At 46.4% G+C, this 21,007-nt stretch overlaps 1 protein-coding gene across 1 annotated transcript in view; it reads right to left on the minus strand.

Annotated features, from left to right (window-relative positions):
* PAPPA2 (pappalysin 2) overlaps positions 1-21,007 on the minus strand; it is a gene marked incomplete at its 5' end in the record, with an annotated part of 105,658 nt that overhangs the window by 75,429 nt on the left and 9,222 nt on the right. The window contains one exon of the mRNA XM_081915009.1: positions 12,630-13,692. Within this exon, the coding sequence (XP_081771135.1) occupies positions 12,630-13,692 (1,063 nt within the window). The remainder of the gene's footprint in view (positions 1-12,629; positions 13,693-21,007) is intronic.

A 21,007-nucleotide genomic window follows, 5' to 3' on the forward strand; every position in this document is an offset into this window, starting at 1 on the left:
ACCAAACAACATGGAACAGAGACCAAATCAAATTTGGAATGACCAACTCCCTTGGGCTTCTTCTTTTGCTGGTGTCTCCACTGGTGCTTTCATCCGTCATAAACAAGTGTTAGTGCCAATGTTACTCTGTTCCACAGTTATTCATTCGTATCCCTTAGGCCTTCTGCATAGACTTCTCCCCCACCCACCCCATCCCCACAATGGCTCCTAACCCGAGGATTCTGTGACACATTGTCTGCACATTAATGGGAAGCTGGAAACGACTCTGTATTCTATTTCTGATCTTCTAGGAAGAGTGTCTGTGCTTAAATAGACAAATGACAGCACCCACTCACAAGTGAGGTTTTGGCAGGCTCAAGGAAACTCCAAGGTTTGCAGAAGTACAAAAATATCTTCAGGGGAAATCCTAAAAGGGGGAGACCCACAAAATTAGACAAATAAGGATCATAAAATGCTTACTGACCATTGTGAGGAAACAAATAACCTGTTGGGATGGAGAGGCCAGAAAATGGTGTGGCTGGAAAATGAGCCTGGAAGAAGGGGGTAGAGACAACCATGGTATTCCCTGGATAGGTCGTGTCCTGGCTCACACTATTTTTAAATATCTCCAAGGACAGAGGTGAGAGCAGCCCATAAAAATCAATGGAAAAATCCATGTTCTTAAACACAGCTGGGATTGAACGCCAGTGTGTCTACCCCACGCCCAAAGAGTAGAAGGCAAAGACGATAGTTCCTGCTCTTTCTTATTTGGTCTCTTATTTAGGGCAAAACATTTGTAAAGAGCAAGGCCACTGTCCCAATATTGCAGGTTGAAAGGACTTGCATCTGCTGTCCAGGTGGATCAGGTGCCCAACAGGGGCTGGGATAAAGATGAGAGGGTGGGTTACAACATCCCTGCAATAATATGCATTGCTCCTATCTTCGCACTGGGTTGACCACCTTGAGAACAGGATGCTGAATTGCTGGACCACTGACCCAGCAGGCTCCTCTTATGTTTACATTGCAGGCTGGGCTGAGAGACTGATGTTCATTCTTATTTACTTAATACAATTAGCTGTATCCTGCATTTTAGGGCGCCAAGTCTTTTAAGGCGTCTTATAAGTAACACCAGAGCACAACAGAATATTGACAAAACAACAATAACTATCAAACTTATTCTCATGCTTACACTAGCGCAACAGTCCTTGCGTTGACATCCAGTGACAACCAAAATGGTTTGCTTTGAGAGCATATGTTGCAGCCCGCATTTATTTGTTTTATTATTTATTTATTGCATTTATATCCCAACCTTTTTCTCCAAGGAGCTCAAGGTCATGTTCAAGGTGGTTCTTCCCCTGTTCATTTAATCCCCTAGGGTAGGCTGAGAGACAATGGTTGGCCCAAGGTCACCCAGCGAGCTTCATGTGCGAGTGGAGATTTGGACCCTGCTCTTCCAGGTCTTGGTCCAACACTCTAACCACTGCACAGCACTGCCTCTGTTTCATGACACGCTTTCCTAAAAGCAAAGGGTTTTACACTTCTCTCCCACGGATCCATTTCACTGTGTTTGAGACATCAATGGGGGGGATTATCATCTTTGCACCTCCCCACGATCGTCTGAAACTAAACTCATTAGCAGGGGAAGCGTATGTCTCAATGTCAACTTTAAACCTCCGTTTGAGCGCTGCTCTTCTGCTCACAGATTCCTAACATGCATGAACCTTGGATGCTGAGAGAGAGCCTGTTGCTCATTCTGATGAACACAGCAACAACACAGCGTTGCAGTTGGGGCAGCAGAGTCTCACAGCAAGCATGAAGTACGTGCACCAGTTTGAGAGGAAAAAGTCAGAGACAAATGACTTGTGGGAGAGAGCCGGATTCAGCCACCCCATTCTGCTGGAAGAAGCCACCACAAGGATTCCCACCAACATAACAGGGCTTCCCTCCCCTCTCCTCCCCCCATGTGCCCCTGTGCCTCCCCCAAATCCACTCTGGAGGGTGGGGAGAAATCCCAAAACAGTGTGTGGAGTGAGGAGAGGTAATTAAGTTGGGCAAGCTTGTGCTAAGAGAACAAATGGCATTGAATTTCACCCTTCGTTAACAATCCAGTCCTGGGCATGTTAAGTGGAGCTTACTTCTATACAACCACACGCAGGATCACAGCCTGCACCAATCCTGTGTCCTTCAAGATACATTGCAGTCTTTCTGCAGGAGTAAAAAGGGGGAAAGCTGCCACTTCCTCCAAATCCATCTTTCTGGTTCTTGGCAGTTACAACTACCAACTCTTTCAAGAGCTACTGATCTCAAGATGGCTGCTGTCAGAGAAACTGGTCAACATGTTTCCAAAGACAGCCACAACACCTGAGGACTAACTATATCTCCAACACCAGCTTCTCCTCCTTTTCCCTCCTGGAAACCGTATGAGATGGGTGAAGATGAGCTAAACTTGCTTCTCACAGTAGGGCTGGGTAAAATTATTGCCAACCATTTCTTAGCACAAAATGCAAGCTCTCTGTAACTATGGGACACAATTTCAGGTTGCCCACCCCATAGGCAGCCAATCTGGCTATGCAACAGGGTGACTCTCTTTCAGGGCTGTGCTGTGGAGGCAGGCAATGAGTCTTCTTCAGCACAACATGGGATAGCTAAGTTGGTAGAGCATGAGACACTTAATCTCAGTGTTGTGGGTTCAAGCCGCATGTCGGGCAAAAGATTCCTGCGTTGCTGGGGGTTGCACTAGATGACCCTGGGGTCCCTACAATTCTACAATTCTATATATGATCTAGTTAAACTAGATTCAGAGTGTGTTTTGTTGTTGCTGCTGCTCATCTTCTTCAAAAACAAAACTGCAGCAAAACATGAGCGACATGAGCGGGACGGGACGGACAGGAGTCTGAATCAGGTTGTGAAGACTTTGCATCCCAGAGAGATCAGTCATGCTGGTCACTTAAGTCTTTGGACAAAGGGGTCAGCAGCTTCAGAAGATCAGTCTGCTTCTTCTGGCACTCACCATCAAAATGTCATCCAGTTCATCATTTAAAAAAAATTAAAAATAGGTTTCAATGTTATACAACACAATCACGAGCATGGCATTAAGATTATGGTGTCATTTCACATGGTGTTAAAACACGGACAGTCCATGCAGGTTCTACACAGACAGGTTTGTGAGGCTGGTAGAAGAGGTTTACTTGCTTTTTTCCCTTACGTATAGAAAAAAGGGAGACCAGGTTTAAACCCTGCATCCTTTTATGCAAGTGGGGCTATAAAGGAAAATACCTTTGATGAAACCTGGTTTCCCAGTTCATCATTCATCTAGTTCATGTCCTCCAGGGACAACTAAAAGCTATTCTCTCAGACGTTCCCAGAAGCTACATAGTGGATAGCAAGCGCCCAGATGCTGACCTGGGTGGTGAGGTTCTTTCTGACCCAGATTCTTCTCTACGGCTGAAGTCATACATAATACTGAAAGGGCGCTGAAAACACATTCTTCAGATGTGCTGCCAGTCCATTCTCACAGATGTAGACAGTGAGGCCCCTCCCCGATTTCTGCCTCTTCTTCCTCTTGCTCCATCTGGGGGAAATTAACAAGGCAGGCAGATGCAAGAGGCGGGCAGGGCTCCCATACCGTTATTGGTTGCTTAAAAGGAGGATTACAGAATAGGAAGCTCCTTCCAGGGGTGCTGTGTTTATCTGACAATTATTCACACATGCAAGACGGTAGAATGTGGCAAGATTTTCACTAATTTGAAACACTAATTTAGCAACTTGGTAACCCGGAGAAGAGGATAAAGACACAACAATTGTTTTTAATTGAGCTTAGAACGAAAGAAGCAAAATTGACAATAATTCTTCTGCTTGTTGCCAGCCTGGGGCGCCTCCCCAGATGGGAGACAGCAGTTTCCAGATGCACCGTGCAAAGCTGGGAAGAGCCTCCTAGCCGTGGAAACATCTGTGCAAGGGAATAAGGGAGTGAACAGCTGGAGCCAATTAGCCTATTGTGCCTTCTTGGGTTCTCTTTCAAATTTCACTTCTGCACTACAATATAACTTTGTAACGAAGTGCACAAACACTTGTGCATGAACAGGCACACATGCACACCAGAGACAGATGTTTTGCTCTAAAGTCCATGGCTGGCAGCAGGGGGCACCTTGAGATAAAACCTTTCCTTTGCTATGCCTGGTATGTTGTACACACATTGAGTCTCTCCCTGTGTTCCAGCTCTTATTCTGGTTGTTGGCTTTAAGCAGAAGGAAGAGGGTAAGGTGGTCCGATACAGAGAATCTCAGGGCTTCTTTACTTTCAACAACTGTATTGAAGAGGAATTCTCGGCAGGTGCACCTTCTTGCATGCCTGCACGACCAGCTCCCCCGGTCAAAAAGAGAGAGAGAGAAAGCCTCCCTCCACTATTCCTTAAAGGTCCAAGAGTTCTGTGCTCCCTTGCATCTCACCATTGCCTCAAGGCAGAATTAAGATTACACAAAGGCATTCTGCTCAGGTGTAAAAGAATAGAGAGAACATTATGCCCACCAGCACCGGTCACACACCACAGGTTGGAAGGTGTACTTATGGAGACACCCTGGAAGATCACAGGTGTGTGCTGCTTTTGAGTAGAACACTTGAAGAGAGCTCTCAAAGTGTCCTGAAGAGACTACCAACTCAGCGCACCCAATTCAGAGTTAAGGGTCACTATTTCACTCCCCTGCCGGAGTGGTGATCCCTTTAAACAAGGGTTTCAAACTTTCTGTCTTCCGACATCAATGTTATCTACTGAGGAATCCCTTGCAAGTCCACCCAAGATCCTCTGAGTGCTGCAGAGGATCCAGGGCCTTTAACCAGGGCCAGCCCACTCATGAGGTGGACTGAGGCAGCTGCCTTGGGTGGCAGAATCCTGCAGGGTGGTCGCCCACCTCCATTGCCACTGCTAGAGAAGCAGAGGTAGGGGCTGCTTCTGGTGAGATCTCATGAGAGCACCAAGCTGCCGTGTGAGCCAGTAAGCAAGGCTTTAGCAGAGAGGTAGGGGTGGTGCCTTCCTGTTTTGCCTGTAACTCTCCTAGGTTGTGCATTGCAGAAGAAACTCAGTAATAATGGGAAACAGATTCCCCCCGAAAAGTATGTCTGCCTTTACTTATCTGCTCATTGAGAATCCCCAACCAGCTTCTGAGGAACTTCCTGGGGCAAGTGTCTGAAAACTGCTGTCCTAAAGTGAAGGAGCAGCAGTCAAAGCTCTTCTAACCCTTTAGTGGATCATCTGCAGTAGGGGGCACAGGATTCCCGCCTCCCCTCACAAACATTTGCCTTCCTTATTTCCCCACCGCCATGAAAGAGAGCCAGCAACAAGGTCTTCACCACTCTGGTGCTTCTCTGGTGCTATCAGTGCCTTTGGAAGGGCCATCTGGATCAGGACAAGAATGCGGTGGAGTGGGGGGAGACTGAGCACAAATACATATGAGGCTACATTTTGGAAATACAGAAAACTTTGGGAAAGCTGATCATGGATCTGACCATGTAACATGCAGTTTTCCCCTAGGTCCAGCACCTAGGACACCCATGTCTTCTACAAGCAAGCCATCTGCAAGGGACATTCCAGCTCTGGTTGTGCCCACATTATGATTTGCAAACCCTTTTGTTCTCTGCCCCTTGCTGCTCCTCACAACTCGATACACATCTCTCCTCTTACTTGCCCTTCTGCGTGCCAGTACTTATGATCACTTTACGAGCAACAGATGGAGTAGACATTCATCATGTGCTTAGATCTCTGGACAACATTATTATTAAGTCTGACTTAATTTCTACCCACCCTCCTATAAAACCGAATTGATAACAGCTTCTAGGCTGTCCCCTTTCCGTTGCTTTCCCAGACTCCTCAAACATAGGAGTCTCCAACTGTCAGGATCCGGGCCAGTATATGGCAGTGTGCACATGGGCATGAGTCAGAGACTGGGCTTGGGTGCAAGAGATCCATCTGGCTGTCAGCAGTTCACAGATCATGGTGGTGTCATAATCAATGTCAAGAGAGATTTTGTAACCAAATCAGGGCAGGGAAGCAGGTGCAAGGAAGGAAGGAGTGCAGACAAAGGCACAGGAACAAGAGTGAAGAGCAGGCAGGAGGGGGAAAGGACAACAGGGACCCTGTCACAATCCTTATTGGCCACATTCTGGTGCTTTGTTCCTACTTTGTCATTTCTGAGCACCCTTTCGTACTCACCATTCGCATGGTGGGAAAATGGTGGCATTTTGCCAGTAAACCAAATCATGGTCAGTACCCGGTTGAATACATAGGAAGCGCACCTCTTCTCTTGACAAAAGAGGATCTCCTGCAAGTTTGAGATTCCTTTTGAGAGCAGAGGGTCTGGTCTCAGGACCACCCCACCGAGCCCTATCATGTTGCAGCTTGAGCAGCAGAGAGGCCCATCTTCTCTATTTTTATTTATTTATCTATATTTGCATTTTCAAAAACAGGAGCAGAGAGCATATTTAACCCCCCTTTCCCCTGTCCCACTTACAACTTCATACCAAATACAGCATATATACATATACCATATGACGTCCCTTCCACACTTTTCCTGGTTCCTTTGCTTTTCTACTACTCCACGTAAGCCACATCCTTTTAATCATCCAACTTGTTATCTATTAAATTATCTATTTCAACTCTGCTGGATTCACTGGAGACCTGCAAAGCTATGTATCTGTCTATACCGGTTCTTAAAATATTCACTAAACATTTTCTATTCCTCCTTATATTCCTTATCTTCATTTTCTCTTATCCTGTTCGCAAGACCAGCCAGTTCAGCACATTTGAACAATTTGCACTGTCATTCTTCCTTAGTGGGGACTATACTTGTTCTCCACCTTTGTGCCAATAATGTTCTAGCTGTAATAAACTCTTTTGGGTCTTTTGGGGACCTCTGTTGTTACCATCCCCAAGAGGAAAATCTCAGGTGTTTTGGGGAGAGGCCCATCTGCTCTAGAAGGGAGGGTAAGCAGGACGGCAGGTTGGAGCCAGGAGTGCTGGCCAAGGAGAGAGGCTGTGAGGCGCAGCCCTGAAGTCCAGCCACACACACTTCCCGCCCCCCTGGAAAAACAGAGAGGAGAAAAGCAAAGCTAAGAATGATGGAAAGGAAAGAGAAGGGCAAGGGACACCAACTGGAAGCAAAATGACACTGATTCAAAGAGACAAGTCGGGAGACAGACTAATAAAGTCCGAGACATGTCTCAAGAGGAGCCGCCTGACCTGTGTCTGAACAGGACGCAGAAGTATTTGGCTGACCCTAGTCGATGGCCACCACATTGCAAATGTTCTTTTCAGCACAAAGGGCAGCGTACCGACAGCCTCTTCTTCACACACTATAAATCTCCTGCATGGAAAGCAGCTCAGCACAGAAAAAGCACGCCCAGATAACGTGCAAACATACGTCCCACACACATTTCATTTTGGGTGTGTTCTACAATAACACTCAATGAACAGGTCCTCTGGAAGAGCCCTCAATGCCTTTCACTAGGTATAAAATACATTTTGATCACTCGTGCGTTCTTAAAATGGTGAGTCCCTGAATCTCAGCATTATACACACCATGGAACATGAAAGAGGACACTGGCCAATAAGAGGTTCTGGGTAGACTTCCACTGAGAAACAGAAAGATTGCACGACTCTGCTCTACACAAAGTAGCAGAAATGAAGTGTGGTGGCCCATGCCCTTTAGTTTGTTAACATCACACCAATGTCTCACATTGGGGAACTTCAGTCTTTCCCTATACCAATGAAAGCCAGATGCCCACTGCCACATTTACCACATTACTTCAAAATGCCAAGGCCCCTATCCCCCCAACTGGTGCATTTGCCCACTCCAAATAATCTACTTACTTTCTGAACCAGCATCTACTGAGGAGGAATAGAGACTATATACCAAGTGCTGACTAGCTAACTTGGTGGCACTGTAATCTAAACCACAGAGCCTAGGGCTTGCCGATCAGAAAGTCAGTGGTTCGAATCCCCACAACAGAGTGAGCTCCCATTGTTCAGTCCCTGCTCCTGCCCACCTAGCAGTTCAAAAGCACATCAAGTGCAAGTAGATAAATAGGTACTGCTCTGGCGGGAAGGTAAATGGCATTTCCGTGCGCTGCTCTGGTTCGCCAGAAGCAGCTTAGTCCTGCTGGCCACATGACCTGGAAGCTGTACGCTGGCTCCCTCGGCCAATAAAGCGAGATGAGTGCCGTAACCCCAGAGTCGTCCACGACTGGACCTAATGGTCAGGGGTCCCTTTCCCTTTAACTTGCCCAGCTGTGCATGACACCATTTTGTAAGCCTGTCATTTTGTAAGGCTTGTCACCTCCTGGGGAACTAGGCTCCAGGTTACTCACTGTGCTACAAAACCCAGGAAGAACTTAAAACCAAAGTTGATGGTCTATCCATAGCTCTACCCCAGCTGCCTGAATACTTTACAGTTACATAAAGTAAAATATTAAGTTCACCTTCCCAGTTGCCCTGTTGTTAACTGCTTTGCTTTACTCTGGCACAGCAGACCTTGCTGAGTGAAGAATATAACTAGCTAAGCCTCCACAAAATGGGAGACAAAGAACAAATATATAATCTCCTTGCCACAATCATTGTGGTGATCATCCCCACCTAAGTAACAACCCCACAACGGTCTCCCTCAGGAGGTGATGGACTCTCCTTCCTTGGAAACCCAGCCAGACGGGCGGGGTAATTATGATTATGATTATTATTATTGGTTTTTAAGCAAAGGTTGGATGGCCATCTGTCATGGATGAGATTCCTGCCCTGCAGAGGGTTGGACTAGATGACCCTTGGGGTCCCTTCCAACTCTACAATTCTCTGATTCTCTATCAAGCTTAGAGTTTGTGGGGATATGGATTATGTTTATTTAATAATGAGCTGGTTGTATGTAAAACTGAGGATTAAATTTGGTGAAATGTGAAGGGTGGGAGACCCTGGAAGATTGGCAGTGTTTTAGACGGGGGGAATGCATATTATATATTTATACAAAAAATATATATTCTAGGGGTTTTCGTTTTCACCTTCTGCATGCAGCCCCAGTGAGGATGAATTGTTTATTACTGGGGCCAGATGCCAGTCAGCCCTGTTCAAGGCCAGGGAGGAGTGTGTGTGTGTTGTCTGGGAGGAGGCAAGGTCTGTTTTTCTCAGGCAAAATGTTGCTCAAGAGGTATCAGAAGGAAATGTTTCAAAATAGATGAATACCCATTACTGATAGGTAAAAGAGGATTTACTCTGCTTGATTATTTTGAGGACAGGTTATAGCAATGTATAAAAGCCATAGCAGAAATTGGCAATTGAACGGGGTGATGTTTAGGGAGAAGGGGTGAATGTATTTTGAAATGATAGTTGGAAAAGTTATTTTATTGCCTGCCTTTGCCCCAGTGGCTATGCTCTTTTCAGTTGGCTACATGTTGTACAAGCCTGCAAAAGACTTATGTTTGGGCCATGAAACACCTTGAGCAACACTTGATCTTAGCCAAAAGGCCGAGAACTGTGCACACGGCCCTTAGCTTCTTGAAATTAGGATGGGATGAACTGTGATTATAATAAAAAATATATTGTTGTTGTTGTTGTTGTTCCACATGTGTCTGCGTGTGAGATAATGAGAGAAACTTCAGTTGCAACCACATAATGGAATATCGTTTTCCTCCGGCGATAAATCTAGCCCAGTCTGCATCTTATTGCTCTGGCTCCTTGGGGCTTGTTTTGTTTGGTGTTTTTTAATGGTAGCTGGTAGACAGAATCAATCACACAAGCGGTAATCCCCTGCAAATGGAACTTAATAGATTTTTTAAAAGGCAGCCTATTGACCCAGAGACCTTAATGGCTCAGGAGCTGCTTGAGTCTGGCGTGCAAATTCGCCAGCAGACAGTTTATAAATGCACACAAATCGAAAAGGGTAGTAAAAATCCTTTTAAGTGGCAGGCCCTCCAAAAGCACAACAGAGAATTTCCAGCATTAGAGCTCTTGGTATTTACATTATAACCTCCCATGGTTGCCTCAGTGAGATGCTGAATGGATAGCCGGCAGGGAGCCAGCCTCTTCCTGCCACAGCTGAAGAGGATGACATCACCAGAAAGACAAGCAGGTGTCCAGCAAAGTTTTAGGACTTCGGATTAAGGGAACTGGGCAATAGATATCAACATCTTGAATTGACCTTTCATTTTAGGTGGAGCTATCACCATGTTTTGCCATATGTGAAATTCTGGTGAGAAACTAGGAGGTCCCTACTTGAGAAAAGAATCAAAGGAATTTTTTTAAGCCTTGCAAAGTGAACATCTCAATATTGCCACCAGATTTTGCATTAAGTAACACTTGAAAGCAAAATGAAAGACTCCTGCTTTAGCAAAACAACCATGGAATTTTGAGGGAACCCAAAAAGATATTTGCAGTTCCGTTCTGTGCATTGTTTCTTTTTTGACTGATCAATGTGAATCATTCTGTCAGGCACAGTGTGAAATGTGGGATAGAGTCTTGCACCTCTGAGCCTTAGGTGTGAGTCCTGGCTCTGCCTTGGGATCACTGTCTGGGCCTCAGGCAGATCCAATTCCCACTCTTTGCACAGTGACCCCAAGAATAGGGCATGGATTAAATGAAGGCAGGTTATAATGCACTCTGCAAATGAAAAGTGCTATATTAGATTCACGATTATGACACCGCCCACCTGCATAGTTCAGTTCCCTGGGTCATAGATGTTGTTTTTTAATTTAGGATGGCCATAAACGTAAAGGTAAAGGGACCCCTGGCCATTAGGTCCAGTCGTGGCCGACTCTGGGGTTGCGGTGCTCATCTCGCTTTACTGGCTGAGGGAGCCGGATCATGTGGCCAGCATGACTAAGCCGCTTCTGGCGAACCAGAGCAGCGCATGGAAACACCGTTTAGTTTCCTACCAGAATGGTACCTATTTATCTACTTGCACATTGACGTGCTTTCAAACTGCTAGGTTGGCAGGAGCAGGGCCTGAGCAATGGGAGCTCACCCCATTGCAGGTATTTGAACCGCCGACCATCTGATCGGCAAGCCCTAGGCTCTGTGGTTTAACCCACAGCGCCACCCGCATCCCACTCTACTCTTATTCACAAGCTGAAACACAGTACAGTGCACCTGTTTACAGAACTTATCCGAACCTCCCATAAGATGTGGCTGGAGGATTGCCTTGACATGTGCAGCGTTTTGTTCACATTCTATTCAAAGCAAAGAAGGGTCTCACTCATTTGCACCTTTTCTAGCGCACAATGAGAATGCCATCTCAATTTATCAAGTGATGCACACATGGGAGGCTGAATGTGACTTTGGTTTTCCTTAACTGGACCGAGATGCATGGAATAGTTACTAGAGATCTGTAAGTTAGGAGCACTGATGCTCCCTTGTTTTATTTCTTATGAAATGAATTCTCATCCAAATATATATTGAGATCCAAGGCACTGAGCATTCCAGGTAGCAGAAGACTGTATACAGGCCAGAAGTCTCTTTTTCTCTGGGATATGAAAGGGCACTCATTATTATTATTTTCTTTGGGGGGGATTTGTAATGTAAGAACCACATTCTAAACTCTGTACCAGAGAAATAAAAAAAAAAATTAAACCCCCAGCCTGCTTCTCTCCCCACAATGTTACCCTTGGCAGCCGAGGGTCTCTGGCTCTTGGAGTCGTCTCCCCCATGGCCTCTTCCAGGCTTGTTTGGACTGCAGGGCTATGGAGCCTTCGGGTTCCATGGCCTCTCACTCTGAACAGGAACAATTCCTATTTCCTAAAATAATGGCCCTGACCAAGCCAAAGAAAACTAAAAACAATATATTCATTTAACAACACTAACAATTTCACCAGAACTTGCCAACTCAAATGCTAGCTAAATCATTCCAGAAAGGCTTTCTACTGGACCTGAAGAAATCCCAAAAAACTCCTCTAGCTGACACTCATATTTACTTTTGGACACGATCAGGCCCCTTGGTGGCGGTTGGGGTGTGTGTGTGTGTGTGTGTGTGTGTGTGTGTCAATATTAGCAGCTCTATGCGGAAGACTTCCATGTCAATTGGCAAGGAGACGCACATCGCCGTTTAAGGAGTCTCCACATTCACTGGCTGAGTCTACAAACAACACGAGGGATATTCAAATTACAGACATGAAATCAGCTTCAACAGTCATTCTCCCTTCCCATGAGAGTTGTAGCGCTGCGAGGAGAGCCCAGAGATCTCTAAACAAATAATTATGCGCACAATTGCCAAACTTAAGTTCCAATACAGAGGTGGGGTGAACATTTTAAGTAGTATAAAGCCGTTAAATGTCGGAACGTGAAATAGGGCAGAAGCAGGTATTGGAAACCTGTGAACCTCCAGAAGCCATTGGACTACAACACCCATCATCACCGGCCGGCCATCTCCTTTCTCCTGCTCCCACCCACCCCACCCCCCATCAGCAAACATCTCTCTCCCTTCCACTGCACTGCTAGCACTGCATCAGCAGTAGTCAGCGCGGACCACAGTTCACATTAGCCTAAACCCAGAGAAATGAATAGTATGAGAGGGGAATCAATGGACATGACCCTGTGGACTTCATTGCAATGGGCTTTAGTGCCTAGGAGTCTCCAAGCAGGAGGGCAGGGCCCTCCCTCCCTCCCTTGTCCGCCCACAACTTACCGGTGTGGAGATTCAGGGTCAAAGCACGTCTTCTTCACATTGGTCACTCTGGGGTTGCAACAGTCCCCGTCGTCAAAATTGTCAAGCATGTTGTTGCATTCCATGTTGCAAACCCCATCCCGGCGCACCCAGTCGTAGCAACGCCCCAGCCGGCGGCAGTCCCCCCCGTCGTAGCCAGTCAGCGGGTGCTCGCACTCGGGGTCACAGTATTCATTGCCAATCTTGCCGGGCTCACAGTTCATCAGGACCACGCGGTGGCGGAGCAAGGAGCTCTGCACCTTGTGTACGCTCAGTTGCCAGGTGATGTTATAGCGGCCAAAGGCCTCACTCAGCACCCGGTGCTGGTGGGCAATCTGCTCCTGGCTGACAGTAGGATGGAGCCCCTCATCGTCATGAATGTTGACGACCCGGTAACGGACCACCTTCTCATTCCTCAGTGGCCAGTGGCTGTTGTAGTAGGAGATCAACTCCACGTTGTCGCAGACGGTCTGCCCACAGAGAGGGGGCACGAGCGGTGAGAAAACTGGAGGCTCTGGCGCTTGGAAGGACTCCACCAGCGGGTAGCCACCATCTTTGAATGTTACCCATTGCTGCTCCAAGCGGCTGAACCTTGCACTGAGCACCATGGTAGCTTCTCTGTCTTCAACCTTTCTCAAGAAAGCTCTCTGGAGTTTCTCCTGAGGTAAAGCAGCATTCCAAATGGCCAGCAGAGCCAGGTGGCCACGGAAGTGGTGTCCGTCCTCCGAGCTGTCACCTCCCAGAATCAAGGTGCGGCAAGAGGCCATGAAGGGACTGTGGAGGGCCCCAGACTGCTGGGAACTATGAGCCACCCGTTCCCCATTCAGGTACAGCAGCATCTGCTTCCCATTGTAGGTGGCGGCCACATGAGCCCACGTATTGAGTTCATAGCGGTGTGGTACCGATATGGTGGAAGATCTCTTGAAGCGGTCTGTCCGGAGTGAGAAGAAGAAACGGGCATCCTTCTTCCCAGTGTTCTCCTGCGTGCGGATGCCAAGAGTCCAGCCCCTGTCACTGGCAACATGGGAGCAATTGTCAAACACACCTGAGTGGAGGAGAGAGAGAGAAAAGAAGAAGATTCAGCACAGGGGATGCTGGTACAAAGACCACACTACCTCTCAACTCCAGAACAGAAGGAGTGAGTTTAGGATGAATCCACACTAGATCTTCAAACTGGCTTGGATCCAAGGGCACTATAGTGGCTTCCCTCAAAGAACCCTGGAAACTGCAAGAGATGTGAAGAAGTCTTTCTTTAAGAGGGACGACAATTTCCAAGATTTCTTGCTAGCAAATCTAAACCAAAAGAGGTTGGTAATGCATTTAAAATTTGGTCCACCAGACACCAATTCAAACTGGGTTCTAATTTGTAGCCACAACGATAGTATCCAACACTAATCATTAACCTGGGCTGTCTGGAATCTGCTACATCAGTCATGGTGCTGTCCAGGCAGCGAGAAAGGGCACATTCCCTGCACCATATCCATCTAAAGATCTTATTGGAGAAAGAAGTGCTTTGTTCCAAATCTGAGGCAAGAAAAGGAGGAAGACAAGCAGTGTGGAGGCGCCCCCATCACATATCTTCTCCAGCACTGAGCTGTTTTTTTGGGGTGGGGGAAGTCTCCCAGGTTTGCAGCAAATGCCAGTGGTGACAACTGGCCGGTCCCTGCAACTGCCACTGAGAAACACACACACACCAAATTCCTGTAGCTGTTCCGAAACTTTTTTTCAGATTGCTTTTTTTAATTCCTAAAAAGGAAAGTGAACACACTGGCCGGAGCGTGGCAAAAATTATGGCTGAAACAGCATTAACCTTAAAAGAATATACTTCAGTCATGCAAACTGCAAATTTGGGAGAAAACTCATACTGTGAGTGAGCGCCACCATGGTGACTTCTCTTTAAATAATACGCCAGTTTTCTTGACCCTGCACTGCGAAAACTTCTATAAACTGGAAAACAGCAATCGATGCCTTCCTGCTATTGTACAGCTATGCACCATATCACATTTCACTTTGTATAAGCCTTATCCTTCCACACACAAACATTCTACTCCTCCTCTGTCCACGATATTGTCACCCCATTGTCATGGGGTGGGCAGTCATTCCATAAGACGACCTCAGGCATCTCCAACTCCTGAACTATGCAAAGCTAATCATTATAAGAACTGTGCCAGAGTTTTATTCCTCTCCCTCTTCCTTCTCTGTCACATTTCCCTTGTATGTGAACTTTTTTTTCCCATTTAGATTGTATTATCATCATCATTATCACTATTATTTATTATCAATAAAAATGTATTAGTGTTATTAGTTCATTGTCACTATTATTTGTATTACTAGATCAGGATCTTTGCTTGCAACTGAAGGCGGTCTGTAGTCTTCAAGGTCGCAGCAGGCACCAAGTCACGCTGCATCCAGGGATCAGAACCTGCTTTGTTCAGCTTTGTTCCCTACCAGTGGAGCTATCCAGAGAGTCAGTGCTGACTGAGCAACTAAGCCCCTAGGAAAATCGCAGCGGACAGCCCCTGAGTGGCTACTCTTGGTCTCAGTCCTGTCTGTGTTGAACAGGCTCATTTCTTGCCTCTTCAAGAGAATAATTATTTTCTCAGCTGGCTTACTGGGAGAACTGAATGTAGCCTGGAGAACCACCCTAACTTCCATTCTGCAACCAGGCCACTCATATTCTGCTGACTGGGTATTTGCATGCATTTTGCATAAATTAATTGGGCGAAATCACCCATGTTTGAGGATACTTAATTTTTTTGCAGGTGAAAAGTTGCAAGTAAGTAATTAAAGGAGAATGACATGGAAATGTTTCTATGCTCTTGTCCTCTTGTCCATGAGGACAACTGTTACTAAGTGTGAACAGTTGCAGGAATATCTTGTCAGGGGCTCATTGCCAGCTCCAAAATTCCCTTCTTCTTGTCAGGGACTCTGAAGCTTGAAGTGGGAACCTCATGGCCTGAAACTGGAGCCCAAACTAGCAAACTGTCCAGTGGGCCTGAATGCATTCAATTGCAAGAACCCTCTTAAGGCACAGAAAGGAATAAGAATACGCAACACTGGCCCCGCCTGAAGCCTCTAGGTTGGCCATTCACAGTAGCTCTTGGCCAGGTCAACAGAAGAATGCCTTCTGCTCAGTGAAGCTGGAGAATATATCCACCACATCTAATGAAAGGACATTTTAGCTGTACATTTAAATATTTTTTATAGCTTGAGGAAAGGCTTTAATTAATGTTCTTACCCATCCTGAGCCTTCAAGGTGAAGAAATGTTATGTATTTTAAACGTATACAAAAATACTCTGCTACCACTGTTCTAGAAGCATCCCTTCCCAGAAGATTTCCCTCAAGAATCTACTTCTGTTCACAGCCCCAAAATCTCTTTTAAGGATGAGTTAGCGCAAAACAACCACAAGGATGCTTTTTTGCGCTCTCTCTCACTGCTATCCAGAGGAGGAGCTTCCACACATTCAATTTCATCAACAAGTGTCTGCCTGGAGCTCTGCATTGTTACCAAAGAACTTCCACATCTGGAGTCTCATCTGGCATTGGCAAACCTGCTCCCTCCCCTTGATGATGTTCCAGCTCTTTGCATTTGCCCACTGCCGTCCGAGACTTCACCCTGCTAGAGGCCCAGAAACTACTGCTCCGGAAAAGTCAAGAACATTTCCCGGGCCCCTGCGTCAGAAGCCCAGCCAGCAAGTAGGAATATGCCCAGGAATGTGTCTGATGCTGCAATCTGAGAGCTCTACTCCAACATCGCTTCGAACAAGCAAGCAATTCCCTTCGTCAGGAAGCCAACGTGTGAAACCATCCAACATAGGAGCGAGGGGGTGGAAGCAGGAACTGAGGGGGCCCGGTTCAGAGGCACCTGTAATAAGGGCTTAGGCTCAAGCAGAAAGGAGAGAACCCAGAGGCCCTCCAGGAGAGCTGTGCAGCAGAAGGTGGCATCTGTTGCAACAGGGCATTGCCAAGAGGTTAGGAAGTGGGAGAAGTGGGAGGATCTAGAGCACAGGTGGAGAACCTGTGGCCCTCTGGGAACTTGCTGGACTCCCAGGGGATGATGGGAGTAGGGAGTCCAACTGCACACAGAAAGCCACAGGTTTTCTCCGCCCACAATTTCAAGGCTTTGCTTCAAAGCATCATCCTTGAGAAAAGCTAGTTATGGCCAAGGTTCTAGCATCACACCATAAGAATCAAGAGAAGGCCTATTCCTAAGATACACTCAGCATAAGATACATTGAGTGCTGCTGGTCCCAAAGGCAAGCTGCTAAGCCTCTGGGTGAGGGCTGCTCCCTGAGCCGTCACAATCACCAGTTTTGTAACACCCTGGACTGCTTGTCTGCATGCTTCTGGCCTCGATTCAAAGTGCTGGTTTTAACCTTTAAAGCTGTAAATGGTCTGGTGCCAGGATATTTGAAGCCACGCCTCCTCCAAGGTCTTCAGAGGAGGCCTCACTGATGGTTACCCTCCTTCATGGAGGTTCTGGCGATGGTTAGCAAGACCTCAACCCTCCTCTGTGGTGGCTCCCTCTCTTTGGAACTGAACTGCTTTTGCAGAGCCAATGTGGTGTGAGAGCCAGTGTGGTGTAGTGGTTAAGAGCGGCAGACTCGTAATCTGGTGAACTGGGTTCGCATCTCCGCTCCTCCACATGCAGCTGCTGGGTGACCTTGGGCCAGTCACACTTCTCTGAAGTCTCTCAGCCCCACTCACCTCACAGAGTGTTTGTTGTGGGGGAGGAAAGGAAAGGAGAATGTGGGCTGCTTTGAGACTCCTTGGGTTAATGATAAAGCGGGATATCAAATCCAAACTCCTCCTCCTCCTATTCTTCTTCTAGCAAATACCTTCAAATACCTTCCCTGGAGACCCTCTGGTCTATAAATCTTTGGATCGTGAAACTCCCTACTGTGGTGAAAGGGGACAGCTAAAAGGAAAAATTGTCTGGAACTCTGGGTGGGGGAAGAGACAACTGTAACGATCAGCTGTTATTGCATGTTGCTGTTCTGAACCTTGAAGGCTTCAGCCCACCTATAAATGATTGGCATTTAATCCTCTCCCAGGGGAATCTCTATTGAACAGAGATTCAGCCCCAGGCTCCCTTACCCCCTTTTCACTGGTTCTGCTGCCTTTCCATTATCCCATAACACCTGTTCTCTCTGCTCTCCACCTGTTTTCAGAACATGTTGATAATTATTCTTGCAGACGAGGGTAGGAATGAGAAGACTGGGTCTTGGCATAGGATTCAGAAGTCAGTTCCTGACTCAGATCTGGATAATTTATAAACCACAGAGAGAGAGAGAGAGAGACCTTTTTAAAAAAAAAAAACCCACACGGGCCATGTGGTTTGAATTACTGTTACTGATGTGGCTCTCTGGATTGTACAGTGGTGCTCCACAAGATGGAAAACCTGCTAGACGAAAGGGTTTTCCGTTTTGGAGGCGCTTCGCAAAACGAATTTCCCTATGGGGTTGCTTCGCAAGATGAAAAAATCTTGCATCCCGCCGCGGGTTTTTTTCACTTTTTTCTTCCTTTTTTAAAGCCGCTAAACCGCTTAACAGCTGATCCGCTGATAAGCCGCTTAACAGCTGATCGCTGAAAGCCGCTAGACAGCTGAAGCGCTAATCCGCTAAGCTGTCAATGGGCTTGCTTCGCAAGACGAAAAAACCGCTAGACGAAGAGAATCGCGGAACGGATTCTTTTCGTCTAGCAAGGCACCATTGTACTTTAAAATAGGGAGGGGCAAGATGAAAATGCTTAATACGAGTTTTATTATTCCTCTTGGTGTCATCTTGCCTACTTTCTTTGCTCCATGGTCAGTGATGCTCCCATCCTGAGATTGCTTTGACTCCTGGATATTACTATCATGAGTATACTGTGCTGACAATCCTTCTCTGCCATGCACTCCCACCAGGGTGGGGGAGGAAAGGGCAGGATAGGACCCAGAGTGGGGTGGCAGACTGTAGGTGGTGGTCTACTGGCCAATTGCCAGGAGACCACCTAGAGCCTGAAGGTTGTTGAGATTCTTGCAAACGATGTTGACACAGCATGGCTGTTAAACAAGCGTAAAATATTCACTGTGCATCTTCATTCTGTAAATCTAAAACATGCTGGTGGACAAGAGGGACTTTGATTTTTAAAAAGAGAAACAGGTAGACTACATAACAATGAAGTTAGCCCACCCCTGATATGCAACACATTCAAGTTATGCAGGATGCTCTCCCTAAACAGTTTCTGGTATTTTAAAGTGACAAGGGAAGGGTATTATCTATACAGAATACCCCCAGAAATGCCATTTTTGGATGACAACCCATCCCACCTCAAGGTGTGGGAGAATGACTAGGGCAAGCCTTTGAGAGGAGCAAAATGCATTACATCAGCTCTCCACCTGTTTTCAGAACCTGGTGGTAATTATTTTTGTAGATGAAAGGAGGAATGAGAAAACTGGCCAATGGTGTAAGAAAGATGGCATAAATATAAAGGGGAAAAACACAAGCCTCATAGCTGGCACGCTGGCCCTGTAAGGCTTCACCTAATACATCCAAGCTACAGTCAGTATTGTTGGAATGCGTGTGAACAAATTGGTTCATGGCTTTGCTCTTAGTGCGAACGTGCAGGAGTTTTGGATTCCTGCACAAAAACTTCAAGCAAACCTATACGGAAAAAAAATCAAGTGCAGCTCATATCTGGAAGTCCCCCAAAGAAGCTTCTAAGCAACACTAGGGTGGTAAAATCTCCTTCCCTTTAGGCTACTTTATGTTGTCTCACAAACTTACCTCATGTTATTTGGGGAGCGGGGATGCAAGAAAAAGAATATCACTAGCTATATTTTACAGACTAAAATCAGAAAGATTCCCTTTTCTCCTTAAAAATGGCAGTCTCGTTATGTTGTTCTTTGCAGTCTTTATTGTATTTTTAAAAAAAGAAAGTGAGGAACTGAAGCACAGAATCAGCAGCCCTGGGTTTGGAAACAGTGACCTGAAATTCCCTGCCACATAAACTTTAAACTTCTCTGGTCAGCTGCCAGGGGCTGAGGATATAAATGCAGAAGCTCCCAGGCAATAGCTTTGCCATCAGCTTTCCTGCCAGTCACTCTCTTTCCTTCCTTCTCTAACCAATCAAAGCACTGCTTGGCTCCCATCCAGGGAAGACTTTGGGTGACAGAAGTACCTAATTGAGAGGGTCTCCCCAGGACTGACTCTCCAGAGGAACAAGGTCATATGCCTTGGAGGCTTCCAACTTTCCTCTCCTGTGCAGCTGTACAGCCCAACAGCCATTCTGAGTAACCCTTTGTGCTTCTTGTCAGGTTGCCCACCTATAATGGTTGCAAAGGTCCAGCAGCTGGCAGACCCCAATGCACGGCAGGTGGACCACATTCAGCTTGGGGAGTTGGGTTCCATGTCATGTTGGTCTGCTCTGGAGATATTTCTGAGGAGATTTCACCCCTCCCATATCCAAGAATCTCCTGAGATCTCTGCTGATTCTCCAGAGAGGAGGAGCAGTGTTCTGCTCTCTACTTATTCTGCTCCAGCACCACATCAAAGAGTCAGTCAGTCAGTGTGTCGGAGAGAGACTGAGTGTTAGAGATTGTGTGTATAGATAAGGTTGCTGCTAAGAGCAGCTGCAGACACTCAGTGCAGTGCAGCATTCATTTATGCTTAGACCTCATTAAGCTCTTTATATAGTTGTATGATAGTTGTAGATAGAATAAAGAAGTTATTCTACAGAGCTGCTCTCCAAGTCGTTTATACTCTGCTATACTCTGCTGTGCGACGACTGTGAATCCGGTGCTCACAACTCTAAGCTGTGAGTCCACAGCACTTTGACCTGTTCCTCTCTAGAAGGTGGTCTCTGGAAGTGCTACCCAGCTCGCCTAGCCCAATTGGGCTGAAGTGGATGAGTCCAGTTGGTGGCACTGGCTCAAGGGCGATGCTGGCAATTTCCACATAAGTGCTTGGCTCAAAAAGAGCAGGTGGGGTTTTAAAGCTGCTGCTGGATTATGTGACTTCGAACTGTAGGTAACAGGCCAAATCGTTTAATGTTCCTCCATCTAAAAAGCCAGCTGTCAGGGTTATAACGTAACTTTTTCTCTAACCTGCTAGCTTTCTATGTGTAGGGAATATGTTTGTATAGAAGAAAATTCACCTGGGAACCCCCGTTCCTGGCCTGAAATAATACTTTCTAGAAACAGTTTTGCCATATCAAATCCTGCAGTGTGAACTAAGCCTGAGCATTAGAGGTTTCAATCGAGTGATCTTTGAACCTTTCTGTTCTATAGTTCCTTGCTGTTTTAAGGCTGGTGGAATATGTTGTGTTGCACGTCTCAAACACAAGCCATCCTCACATACCGACATATTTTGAAAAATCT

This window comes from Podarcis melisellensis (assembly GCF_964234715.1).
Source record: "Podarcis melisellensis genome assembly, chromosome: 6".
In the NCBI taxonomy this organism is placed as follows: Eukaryota; Metazoa; Chordata; class Lepidosauria; order Squamata; family Lacertidae; genus Podarcis; species Podarcis melisellensis.